Genomic DNA, 13,338 nt, shown 5'->3' on the forward strand with positions numbered 1-13,338 from the left:
AAGCTGCAGTAGTTCTATACAGTACCCTGAGGATACTGTTGACAGCACCCATCTGTCTGATGTGATCCCTTCCCAAGCCTGGGTGAAGTTGGAAATGCGTCCCCCTACTGGGGTTGCGTGAGAAGGGACCCTGAACTGAGCATCACTGCTTTGGTGGAGGCGTGCCGCCTCCTTTGCTGGGGCTGCCTCTGCCTTTACCACGTCCTCTCCCATTACCCCTGCCGTAACCCTGGGTAGACTGTTGGCTGTTGTTCCACTGTGTACCCTGTCCCTGGGAATAGTTAGATCCTCTCTGGGAATTTTGGCCGCGTGGGCGACAAATTACTATTCCCTCTCTGGTTAGGGGGTTTATTGGTTAACTGGCCAAGCGACTTGTGTCTCGTATTCGTCCTTGGCATTCTTCAGTGCGTCCTCGACCGCCTTACCAAACAGATCGGCTTCCACCGGTTTGTCCAATAATGATGCCTGGGTTTCTGCCTTAAAACCAGACTGCCGTAACCACGCATGTCTCTTGATAACAGTACCTTCTGCTATCAATCTGCCTGCGTTGTCTGCGGCGTCCAAGGTTGCTTTTAAAATGCAACCAGACACGGCTCTACCCTCTGCGTAAATCCGAGCTAACTGGCCCTTTAAGGGTTCCGGAGCAGAGGCTATGAGTGCCGCGACTTCTTCCCACTGATGGCAGTTGTAGCTGGCCAACAGGGTGGTGGAGTTTGCAATCCTTGCCTGATAGGTGGACGTTGAGGCTACTTTCCTGCCGAAACCATATCGTTTTTTGCTCTCCTTGTCTGGAGGAGCTTCGGACGATGACAAGGGAGTTCCAGCCCTCTTACGAGTGTTAGTGACAACTAGGGAGTCTGGTTTCAGATGTCCTCTTATATAGAGAGGGTCAGACTGAGCTGCCCTGAAAAGTTTTTCAACTCTGGGATTGACTCCTCTGGTGAGGTTTGGGTTCACCAGGGATGGGTCTATTCTCCGCTGAATAGACTTGAGGATAGGGATGGTCTGGGCAACAGGCCTCCTTTCTCCCACTAACTCTTCTGCGAAGTCCCTCTCCCCCTGGACACCGTGGGTGTCAATATGGAAGTGTTCTGCTGCACGTGCGAGAACCTCGTTCAGGAGGGGTTGGTTATCGACAGGGGAGTCGGTAACCGGGGCTTCCTTCTCTACCGGGGAATCTACTCTGTAGGTTTCAGGGTCTTCCTCTTCCTCTTCTTGGTCCTCAACGTCTCCATAGTAGCCCGTCCCGGTTTTCTCTTCTACCATGGCCAAATCTTGGTCCTCACCAAAGGAAGTCTCTCCTTGATACAGTGAGTATGGCCGTGAGTATGGTTGTACCTCGAAGGGGTCTGTAGACCTCATCGGTGTCTCAAACCGGGGGTTCTTACTCGGGGGGATAGGATCATTAGAGCCCGGGGGGATAGGATCATTAGAGCCCGAGGGTATAGCCCCTTGTGGATCATAAGAAAGGAAGTGGTCTGGATTTTTATTGTAAAAGTCTGCCAAGGAAGACATCCTTGACATGACCCTATCTATGTCATCAGTGGACCATTTTTTGGAACTGGGAATGACTCTCAGAAAGTTTTGGAGATTTATCTTGAGTAGATTTGCTCTTTGAAATATCAGCAGACCTGGTCTTGTCTGCCTGTTTAGGAGGAGAGGAGTTTTTTACAGGTGTGGAAGAGTGCAGAGGCTGCTTCTTCTGCTGTTTTGCCCCCTCCCCGTGAGTGGAAAAGTGTTTTCCCTGTCCCTTTGTGGCTCCGGAGGTTTTCGAAGCCTGGCGTAGAGGATCGGGGGTAGAGTCCCTGTCCTTCGTACGTGGGGCCGTACTGATCTTGTCTGCGGGCTCCGACTCCTGGAGTTCAGCCTATGGGTGGAAGTCGTCTTCGTCTTCCGACGATCGAACTTCCGTTAGCCTAGGGAGCGAGGCACTCTTGGCAAGAGTGGATGATTGCCTGGAGTCATGCGGCGATCTCGAATGCCCAGAGGACATCGATTCGGACCGTTCTGTTTGTGCCTCTTTCCGAGCACTCGATGTCGTCGAGTCTCGGTTGGACTTCGTGTGTTTAGTGTGGGTGGTGTGCGAAGCGCCTGTGTCGCTGGGGGTCTTCCCCATAGCCGCCCTGTCGGACGACCTTCCGAGGTCGGGGACCTGCGCTCGGCTGTCTTTCGACGCCGTAATGCCCTCGCCGTCCGAAAGCATGGCGTCGCTGCCATCGCTGAAGGCACCCTCCGCTACCATGGCCGCCTGCCTGGCGTGGTGGGCCCAACGCTTCGGCGAACGGTCCTTAAGCGTCTTAGGTTTAAACCTACTACACGCTCTGCAGTTCGCTTCGGGGTGGTCCCTCGGCAAGCAGAGATTGCACGTGGCGTGCCTGTCGACCCAAGGGTATTTGCGATTGCACTTGGGGCAAAATTGAAAAGGGGTGCCCTCCATACGCACCTTGAGGCAGCGGGCTGTTAAGTGTAGGAAATGTATAAGGTGTACCTATATACCAAGAGTGTAGAGTATGTCCAACCCCCCACTCTCCCTACTTGCAGGGCCGAGGCCAGAGGCCTTCCAAGGCCCTGCCCGAGGCTAGAGGCCTTCCGAGGCCCAAATCCGTCGTGCAGCAGCCAACGGTCGATTTCTTCTCCAGCCGGCGTCGAGTGTCGAAGTTCGACGTTGGGATGGGGAAGGATGTCAATAAATCAATATTTTAGCAAAAGTATGGCTAAGGCCAGGGGACTCTGCAAAATGCTTCCGACCAGTATGGCGGAAAAAAACAATCTGAGGATCCTAGACGCGTGAGGGATCTTGGGTACAGTGGACGTCACACTAGGGATAGTATTACTGGCACGCCCTGTGTCGACGCCCATTTTCGAGTTTCGAAAAACAAACTGTAATACTCCGCAGCTTCCACTAGATGTCGGCCTATGCACAGCATGTGATCTAAGCAGATTCCACAAGCCTCAGAAATAGTGTTACACCTAGGCTCAATTATGACATCTATAGTATCATATCTAGACTGAAACACTAATGACTAAGACATCATAGTTGAAGAGCATAAGTAGTGTTACACCTAGAGTCAGTTAAAGTGCTCTTTGAAAGAACACGTTTACCCGCCGAGCAAGGTAAAGGCAGATCTTTCATCCTTTGGTGGGTGGTAGATCTAAGGAGACCACATTTTGACTCAGAAATAACTGTACTTCGAAAATGCCTGAAAAGAACTTTGCTAAGCGACATTTACAATTGTCAATTTAGAACCAAATCGGTCATGAAAGCTCAAATATTCAGTAAGGTGTGGTACCACTGAATGATCACTCATAGTAGTCCGCACACAAGACTAGCAGTTATGAAAAATGTGTTAATTTGGCGATATGTAGTCCTAACCATTAGTTGCTGCACTACTAGCAACACATCGGCAGGCATTTACAAACATTCATAAGTTAGTATATAAAAATGTTTTGTAGCTCTTAACGTTACAAGCAAAGCATTGCGGATAAACACACTAACTTGTCCTCAGAATCATCCATGACAAAATACATATGTGGAACGTGATCCTCTTATTTTCTCACTAACAGTATGACACTACTAAATAGCTTTCATTGTTAAATACTTTACCTTTAAAGAGTTCTGTTAAGTTGGTTGTATTTCCAGTTGGATTTTTGAACTTCACATTTTTATCAGTCCACCAAGCAATGCCTTTTTTATTCAGGTTTATTAGTGTTTGTGTACCGTTATTCATCACATAATACAATTTCAATGTATCTAAAAGAAAAGAAAAAAGAAAAGATAAGCAAACAAGGTTCTTACAAAAATCTTTAACTTACAAATACCACTAGCGTGGTGTTTTTTAATGTACAAACCTTATGGCATCCTTTGTCAGCTTGCAGGTGGCTCTAGAACAATAAACTTGAAATTAAACAAACTGAACGTAATCAGGAGTACGGTATACGATGACACAATACTATGGGAATTTGGACAGATTTAATATGAATTGATTGGGTGATGACTAAGCAGTTTTTCTTAAAACAATCAATAAGTTTCCTACTTTCCTCTAATATTTAAACTGCCAATCTATTGGGGTTGAATAACAGTCTTCATATGCTGGATGCTGGTTTGTAAATGTGCCGATTAGTTTCTCTTCATCACGTTTTACAATACTGTGCACAAGATTCTCATTTTCATTTTGGTTGACAGTCTAGGTTTTTGACGTAGGTTCTGTGGAACATATATACCGTTTCCTGGCTAATGAATTTCAGAGAGAGTACGGATGGTGCATCTGGTGAAATCTATCAAAGTGAATATATTGTATCCTGCACCGCATACACAACGAGTAGAACAACATTACACTCTCCCCTCTCAGATTTCAAAAACCTGACACAGACCTCGACAAAATACCATTAAATGTATAGCTGAAATTCAGCTGTAAAACATACATAGTTTGTTTCTATCTGCAACTAGCAGTTCTCGGGTGAACTATTTGTGTACCATGCTATGCCATTTGTAACTACGTCCCCCCCAACTGGCTCCAGTAACTGGGCAGCATGACTCAGAGGGCTGGTACCTCTCTGAACCAGTGGATGAACCAGGGGGCACTATAAAAAGGGAGGAATCTCCTGGTCAAACTCCTGCAGTCACTGCTCCATGCCAGGGGTGCTTCACCAAGCACAGAACCTAACCCCAGCTTTCCATAGTCCGTTATATGTAACCCGCCAAGTGCTCCTCCCCAAGTCAATGACCAAGACACGTCACTACAATCTCACAGGAGCCGGGGGACACTGGTTTTGTGAGTTACATGGTGTTCATGAACTTATTTGGGTCCAGAGGATTCAGATATAGTCAAGTTCTGTGGACAGTTTCACAAGGTCTGCACACTTGCCAAAATACTGCACACACTATGGAGAAGTGGCAAAATACGCATAGAAACTCCATTAGAGCCCCCGTAATGTAATTCCCAGCCAAGCTGCAGCATAACAGTTTATGCCTTGCACAAGCAGCTTTCCCAGCCCCTTCATAGACAGACATAGCACACAGAATGGTCACCAGGTTGGCAATATAGTCGCCTCTGCCTCAAATGGACCGAAGTGGGGATAGACATGACAGCCAACATCAGATCTTCAACAATTGGTAATCAGAGGTGCAAACCCTCGCCAAAAGTCCCAACCAGGGGGGTAGGAGGATTTCCCTATACTGACCAGTCAGCTAAGACTGGCAGCGGGTGGTGTAGGAGCAGCCCTGTGTTTGGAAATGGCTGGAGAACCGAGTACTGGAGAGAGAAGAGACTGTAGAGACAGAAGCATAGAGAGGCGACAACAGTGGAGATGGGGAGGTGACTATAACAAAAAGGAAAGAAAGAGGTGGTAATACCATGAGGTGGTGGTGTCAGTAAAGAAGTGGAGGGAACAACGGCAGGAGGCTGTATTAGAAAGAACATGACCATGATAGCAAGAGGTGTTGGTACTAGAAATGAGGCATAGGTGATAAGGAGGTAGTTGTAAGGAGGTGGCGTCAATGTCCCTAAAAAGGACAAGTTTACGGCAGGCGGTGGATACATCAGTAAGAAGGAAGAAAGAAAGAAGTGGTAATATGAAGGAGACTGAGGTGGTCATAATAGGTGGTGGTAGACGCAAGAAAATGAAGTTAGCTAGAGTAGGAGGTGTTACCGGGGACAAGTGTGATGTAAAAGAGGGGAATATGTTACAAAGTGACTGTGCCAAGGAAGAATGGTATCAGGAAAAGGACTGCAATGAGGAAGGGGGAGGCGGACACCACAAACACAAAGTGATTCTGATAGTGATGAGAGGGAGGAGTTGTTTCAGGAATAGGGGACCCAAGGAGACCAGAGGTTGTGAAGGAAGGTGGAGGAGCATGGGAAGAGAGTTTATCGAGGAGCTGTGGAGAAAGGCAGAGAAGGAAAAACTCGATAGGCGACTTGAAGAAACAGTAGCTGATGGCGAGAGAGAAGGAATCCATGAAAGTGGTACAAAGCTCAGGAATGCAACACTAGATAATTAACACTCAGTGCGTAGATAGCAAGAGTAGTAAGGGGATGAAAGAGGTGTAGAAACAGAAAAGGTTTAAGGAAGAACAGGCCTAAAATACTACCTATCCCAGTCACTGGAGAGGTTCCTATCAATTAATAAATTGGCAGGACTTCGAACTAGATAGTCCAGGTTTTGGAACCCAGAAATCATGCATCTAGTGATTTGGAAATCCATCTATAGAGTTACCCGAACAGAACACTGGATTCCCTCAAATGGACTAAAGGGCTGTAACTTGCCCAGGACTGTGGTGGGAACCTTCCATGTGCTAGAAAGGCAAGTCACTTTGAACAAAAGTCCAAGGCTGTGAGGCCTATGTGACAGGGTCCCAATCTGCCAAGTTAAGGGGGCAGGAGTGGCCAGCTCGCTACGCTGTTGCTACCCTGCAGAGACCTCCCATTCTACTGTACTTACTATTAAGACCGTCCTTCCCCCAACACACACACTACAAATCGCAAGAGCCCATGGAAGGGGTGAAGTCAAAGGAGAAAAGGTGCCAAAAAATAAAATAAAAAAACAACAGATCTATAATCTGGGTAAAGCCATCAGAAGTCACATGGAGAAAAACAGCCATAATTGGTGGGAAAGAGAAAAAGTTAAGTCAGCTGGTACAAGGGCTCAGAATCGAGAAAGAAATACTGCAGGGCCAAGCACACAAGGGAGAGCAAGAGAAAAACACCACAACGCACTAACGCACATGAAACGTAGAGAAATAAAGAATGTACATAGTTTGGGTGGATGATGAGACTTTGGGTATCAGATCCTAAGGAATCTGGTGAACAACCTGACTCCCAGGGCAAGAGCATGGCCACGCCTGACCTCAAAACGGCAGCAGGCCTATTTGGAAGCTTGAAGTTCGTAAAGTAAAGCATACAAAAAGGTAAAAAGGCTTAACCAAAAAGCTTACTGGACCAAAAACACACCCGACCAGAGAGGCCAGCGGGAAGTGGCCAGTGAAGGAGCTAATTCCGATAGAAGTATAAGCAAAGCTTAGCTCTCAGTCTGGTGTGGGAAGGAGGAGGTTGATGGAAAGTGAGGAGAACTCTTGTGTTTACTGTGATTACCACCTACATCCAGTTTGGAGGGGGATAACGTTGCTGCTTGTCATGTACAGCCAAGAAGAGAAGGAAAATTGGCTATCAGACGGGAGCACGGGTGGCATGGGGGGTGGAGGGAGACTTGTTGTGATTGCTGGGTTTGTCATCTACACCCAGTCCAAGGTAGAAAGGGAGAGTGTACAAGTTGACATCTCTTATTTCTAATAACTCAGGGCAGAGGTATCCAGACTCTTGCTTGGAGCGAGACTCGGCTCAGAACCCACCAACCATCCATTGCAAATGTTGACTGGCTAAACAGGAACTGAAGATATCACTAACACTCAAAGGCCCTTTAAGGGTGATTGCTGGAGAACAGCCTATACATGTCACCACCTCTGGAGTATCACGCTGACAAATGGAATCTCCATCCTTCTTCCAGCTCGGAGTTAAAGGACCGGAAACCAGAGAGAGTGAGAGAGTGAGAGAAAGAGAGAAAGAGAGAAAGAGAGAAAGAGAGAAAGAGAGAAAGAGAGAAAGAGAGAAAGAGAGAAAGAGAGAAAGAGAGAAAGAGAGAAAGAGAGAAAGAGAGAAAGAGAGAAAGAGAGAAAGAGAGAAAGAGAAAGAGAGAAAGAGAGAAAGAGAGAAAGAGAGAAAGAGAGAAAGAGAGAAAGAGCGAAAGAGCAAAAGAGCGAAAGAGCGAAAGAGAGAAAGAGAGCGAGCGCGCGCGCTCTGGCCAAAGATGGACAAACAAGAATTTGCAGAGCCATACAGGAAGGAGTCGAGATCCAGAGCAATGCTGTGGAGGTGGAATCAGGGGGGCTGCATACGTGATGCTGGAGCTTCGATAAAGGTAGAGTCCCCAGTGGCGGAGGGACCGCTGGGGCAGGAAGCACCATCAACACAGGCAAAAGGTACTGGAATCATACCGAACATATACCGACGTGGTAAGGAGGTGCCTGCCTGCAGGCACATGCATTTGTATATAGTTGCATTGTTGAACTGTGCATAGTTACTAGGTTCCAAGTTCAGCACTGATAGAACTTGGTGCTTGGTGCATTAGCAGGTTCTGATTCCACTGGGAGTAAGTAGTTGAGTCATTTCCCTGGCTGGGGGTTGTTACTGATGATGGATTAATAAAGAGTTGTTATACCCTCAAAACGTGTGCATGACATTCCCTCCACACTTAACATTTTAGCAACGAGGTAATCCAGTGGCGCAACGACCCCCGGCAGAGAGCGTTGAGGTGCGATGGGAGATCGCCGTGGCGAGGGCAGTAGAGAAAAAGCAGCCCAGGTGCAGGAACCTACCTTCGGTGGGAAAGGCGGCGCAGCAAAGAGTGCTGAGGCCGAAGGTGGGCTGATGCCAGGCTCAGCGCATGTTGCAGTGCGTTGAGGGCGAGGACTGACGTGAGGTCCCGCTCTGTATCCAGAGGAAGTTGCTGTTGCTCGGAGCTGACACACACAAGGACCACCAAGAGCACTGAGGAGGCGGTAAGGAGTTTCTGGAGGTCAACGGAAAAAAAAGAAAAAATATAAATGCGGAAATTGATGATCAGATGCAGTCTACTTGAGCGCTAGAGGCCTAGAGATCAAATGTGCCGGTTATCATGGTGATCTGAACACAAGGAAAAGGGACCTTGCTACACCGATGGGCACGAAGGCCATGGTTGCCATAGCCACAGCACAAACAAGTAACTGTTTACCGCCGTACACGAAGAAAAGAGGACCCTGTTACGTGGATTGGCATGACGGCCATCTTGGGAAATTGGTTGCCATAGCCACAGCATAAACAAGCAACGGAGCGAAGTGGGCCTCAGCACATCAACATACGCGACAGCCAGGTTGTTGGGGCTGGCATGATGGTTACTGTAGCGACCATAGTAACGAGCTACGGAGTACGATGCGCCGGATTGGCAGCAATTTCTCATTGTTTTCAACATGGCAGTGGTGACAGGGAGGAAAGTGTCAGTAGCGTTTGATTGGCGAGTGATAATTCGGAAATGAAAACAATGCTAGTGAATGGATGACCATATTAAAATACTGACTGCTATGAAATAGGAAGAGAGGCAGTTTATGCACGCAATTTGTGAACAGTTTTGGCAACAATGCAGAAGTGTAAATTATAGTGAAGCAAGTTAAAAGGCAGAAACGCCAGAAGTCCAGCGGTTCACTGGGATTTGAGTGACAGTGTGATAATAACTCAACATGGCTAATGTTCCAGTGGTTTTTTTGGCCATGCCAGGTGAACCTAGGGTGCGTTGGTCTGACTGAAGAGAAGGCTTCACGAAATATGCACTGGCCATGTTTGGCTCAAATTACTCTAGTGAGAGGAAAGAAGCTTTTTTGCTTCATTGTTCAGGACCTGCAGGTCACGATATTTTAAGGAAATTACCTGAACTTGTTGGAATGGAGGACTCCGGTGCATACGAGAACACCCTGGCTAAGCTTGATAAGCATTTTGAAGTGGAGAAAAATATTATTCTTGAGAGGCATCGGTTTGCGACCAGGGAGCAGAAGACTGGCGAGAGTATTGAAGAACTTGTAACGACAAAGAGGGTTGGCTGGGAAATGTCAATTTACTCATTGCCAGGATGAACATCTGAGGGACCAACTGATGATAAAGTGCAAAAATGACAGGGTTAGGCAGGAGATGTGGAGGGAGCGAAATCCTACCCTGGGGAGAGCCAGAGATTGCAAAGAGCGTGAACCTACTGAGAAGTGTATCAAGGCTCGTCAACTAGATAAAGGCATAGAAAGTGTCAGTAGTAAGATCACCATGGAGGAAGGTGCTGTGCACAAAATTTCAAGGTCGACACAGACAACCCACAGGAGGGTTTGAGAGACGAGGTGAAAAACTTGATGGGAGAGTGAGAGATGCATCCAGTGATGTTAATCCCAGCAGCAGCAGGAGTGTGGGACGACCATGGGGTTCTTCCAAGGAATGTAAAACTACAACAGGGAAAAGGTGTTACAGGTGTGGCAGTGGATCATATCTCGCATATGACAAGGAGTGCTTAGCGATACACATCGTTTGCCGTGAGTGTGGCAGGAAGGGTCATATTCCTCGATGCTGTAAGAATTTCAATCCTGGTGGTCAAACACAGGAAATCAGTGCAAGCAATGAGGATGAAGAATATGTGAATGTAGGCAGAGAAATTGTTAACTCTGTGCATGCTGTGTCAGGAAAAGTGAGGAAGCGCAAACCATATGCAATCATAACAATCCAAGGGGTTCCTATTTCCATGTTAATTGACAGTGGTGCCGATTATAGCCTTATTAGTGTGCAGGTATGGAAGGACAAATTCAACTGCTGCACCTTATGGGAAGAAGGGATCAAAGCAAAAGCATATGGTGATGTCCGATAGAGATTGTGGGCAAGTTTGACGGTGAACTACAGTTCAAAGGGAGGACGACTGGAGGAACGATTTCCGTGACAAACAAAGGGGGTGAGCTCCTCTCATGGAGTGATCAAGCGTATTTAGAAATTAGGTTGGATGCCAGTCATCCTCAACAGGTTTAAGCTGTGGAAGAGGTCAAGAAGAATGAGAACTTGCTGAAGATTGGAGGGAGATGTACAACGACTTTTCAGTGATGAACATGGGTGTCTCAAAGGATTTGTACATAAAATCTGACTGAACCCAGATCAGCAAACCTCTGCATGGTGCTGTTGGCATTGCGTAAAGATGTGGAAGAGGAAATTGTCAAGATGGAGAAGGAAGGAGTCATTGAAAAAGTGCAAATGAATGAATGGATTAGCCCCATTGTAATAGTGAGAAAGTCGAATGGCTTGATTAGGCTGTGCATAGATTTGAGACACCTGAACAGTTATGATGTTTGCAGAGAGATTTCCTTTGCCAAGAATTGATGACTTGTTGACGGGAGTGGCAGGTGCAAGACTATTTTCGATACTGGATCTCAAGTCTGCGTATCATCGGACAGAATTACATGAAAGCTCAAGAGACCTTACAGCATTTATCACTCGAATAGGGCTTTTTAGATGTAGAAGAATGCCATTCGGCCTGGTGTCGACGGCCAATGTTTTTCAAAATGTCATGCATAGGCTGTTGGGGAGTGAGAAGGGAGTCTTATTCTATCAGGATGACTCGCTGGTGTGTGGTGGTAGTGAGCATGACAAACGTTTGAAGAGGTTGTTGGAGATCTTAATGCAAGCAGGGCTGACGATTGCAAAGGAGAAGTGTACGTTCAAGGCAAAGAAAGTAGTGTACCTGGGGCATGAAATTTCCTGGGAAGAAGTGAAGCCAAAAGATGATGCAGTGGAAGCTATAAAGCGAATAGAGTTTCCCAGGAGTAAGGGTGATGTTTTGTCATTTCTAGGGTAAATGTATTAAGGGATTATCTGACAGGACAAGAAACATGAGAAAGCTCACTTGAAAAGGGGTTTCATTTGCATGGGATGAGAGTTGTGTGTAGAAATTTGAGGATATCAAACAGGCTGTGGACAATGCGCCAGTGCTGGCCAGTTTTGTGGAGTCTAGGAGGACTTTGATTTTTGTGGCTGCCAGCAACTATGGATTAGGTGCAGTTTTGATGCAAGAATCTGGATTGGAGTTGCATACAGTTGCCTTTGCTTCAAGAACATTAAAAGAGGCAGAGTTTAAGTATTCCATGGTGGAGAAGGAGGCTTTGGCACGTGTATGAGGTGTGGAGAAATTTTAAAAGTATTTGAGGTCGGGAGTTCACCATTTGTACCGATCACAAACCCCTGATCAGTATCTTTTCCAAAGGCGGTCTAGAGAGGGTGTCGAAACACATCATGAAATAGGTTAGCAATCTACAAGGATGTCACGCTCACTTGGTCTCCAAAGGGGCGTGCTCGTGTGTGTAGGGTGTTGCCTGTCCTGATGCTGCTCTGCTTGGCTGGTGATGCTAGCTTGCGTCTCCGCTTAGTCTTTGCTTCAGGAGATGTTAGCCTGCAAGTCGAAACAAGATATTAGCTACCGAAGGGAGCTGGTCAGTGGTTTTACCTCCTTTCGGTCTATCCTTCACTTCTTCTGGCTCACCTCTGTTTTTTTAATGGGCGAGCTCTCCGTCCTGCACACTCTGGCAGGGGCGGGTTTCACAGTCTTTCCTGGATCGAGTTACGTCACTGATCCGAAGGAAGTTGCTGAAGTAGAAGACCCAGGAGCAAGCAGGTAAGTCTCTATTCCAATAACTGCTTGGAATGACTGCCTTTAAGTCTTTCTGTTCAAGATAACTAATGTCCGTTATTGTCTTACAGGTGCGGCGTTAAGCGACCTTCGGATGATGGGTGACCCTCCTGACAATGATGCTCAGGATTCCTGCCGGTAAGTATTGCGCTGTGCTGGGCGCGCAAATGTTCGCCTCTGTAGCCTTCCTTTGCTACGTGCGACTAACCTTTTTGTCTTTTTCTGTTCAGCAGGTATGGCGCAAGTCCAGGAAGAAGAATAGAAGATCCGTGTAGCAGTGTCGAGCTGCGGCGCTCTGCTGAGTGAAGAACTGTCCGATGAAGTTCCTGGAGCGGGCCGATCAGGTGAGTAGCTACCCGAGAGGGTGCTTTTCGTTCTGTTCTGCAGATGCGACAGTCCGTGGGAAAGCAGGAGATGAGATCTGGATGCACTGCAGGTAAGGCCTTCGATGCTTAAATAACTCCGGTTATTCTCTGATCGCAGGTGCCGATGGATGGAAGACTCTGGACGGGCGTGGCAAAAGGAAGCAAGAACTGATCTGACACAGTGAGCGTTACGCTGCAGGAGTGCAGAAGAACACGAAGCGTGTTCAGATTGTTGGGTGCGGTTTAAATAGCCTTGCAAGTAGTTCTAAGAAAATAGTCCTCTTCTCCGTATCCCTTCTCTCAGGTAAAGTAGTTCCAGGCCACACCCTGAACTGAATGGCTCAGCCTCTCAGAGCCAAGTTAATGGACCATGTAACTAACACCTCCATGAGCCTGGCGCCAGCGGCGCCAGGACTGAGTCCGGGTGAGCCTGGCTGGGGCCTGATAAGCCCCCAAGGGGGCCAAAGTCCGGGATGGCCCCACTAGTTTCAGGGGTTTGGGTGCCTGCACCATGACAAAGGATTACAGTTTTCCATGGTGAATGTGCAGGGTAGGAGTAATGTGGTGGCTGATGCCCTTTCGAAGTTCGTGGGGCAAGTAGCAGAGTTTGGGGGGTACATGCCGAAGAGGATGAGGAAGATGTGAGTGAAATCTTTCGAGCGCATGAAAGTTTAAAGTAGTCTGAGTGGGACTTAGCTTGTGCGGAGGATGCAGTGTATCAGGAGGTGGTGGCTTTGGTGAT

The 13,338-nt window shown here is 47.4% G+C and overlaps 1 protein-coding gene across 1 annotated transcript in view; it reads right to left on the reverse strand.

Annotated features, from left to right (window-relative positions):
• Positions 1 to 13,338, reverse strand: part of TMEM30A (transmembrane protein 30A) — a 284,456-nt gene that overhangs the window by 114,068 nt on the left and 157,050 nt on the right. Inside the window, exon 5 of the mRNA XM_069606265.1 lies at positions 3,605 to 3,751. Within this exon, the coding sequence (XP_069462366.1) occupies positions 3,605 to 3,751 (147 nt within the window). The remainder of the gene's footprint in view (positions 1 to 3,604; positions 3,752 to 13,338) is intronic.

This window comes from Ambystoma mexicanum, chromosome 4p, assembly GCF_040938575.1.
Source record: "Ambystoma mexicanum isolate Mex_15411 chromosome 4p, UKY_AmexF1_1, whole genome shotgun sequence".
Classification (NCBI taxonomy): Eukaryota; Metazoa; Chordata; class Amphibia; order Caudata; family Ambystomatidae; genus Ambystoma; species Ambystoma mexicanum.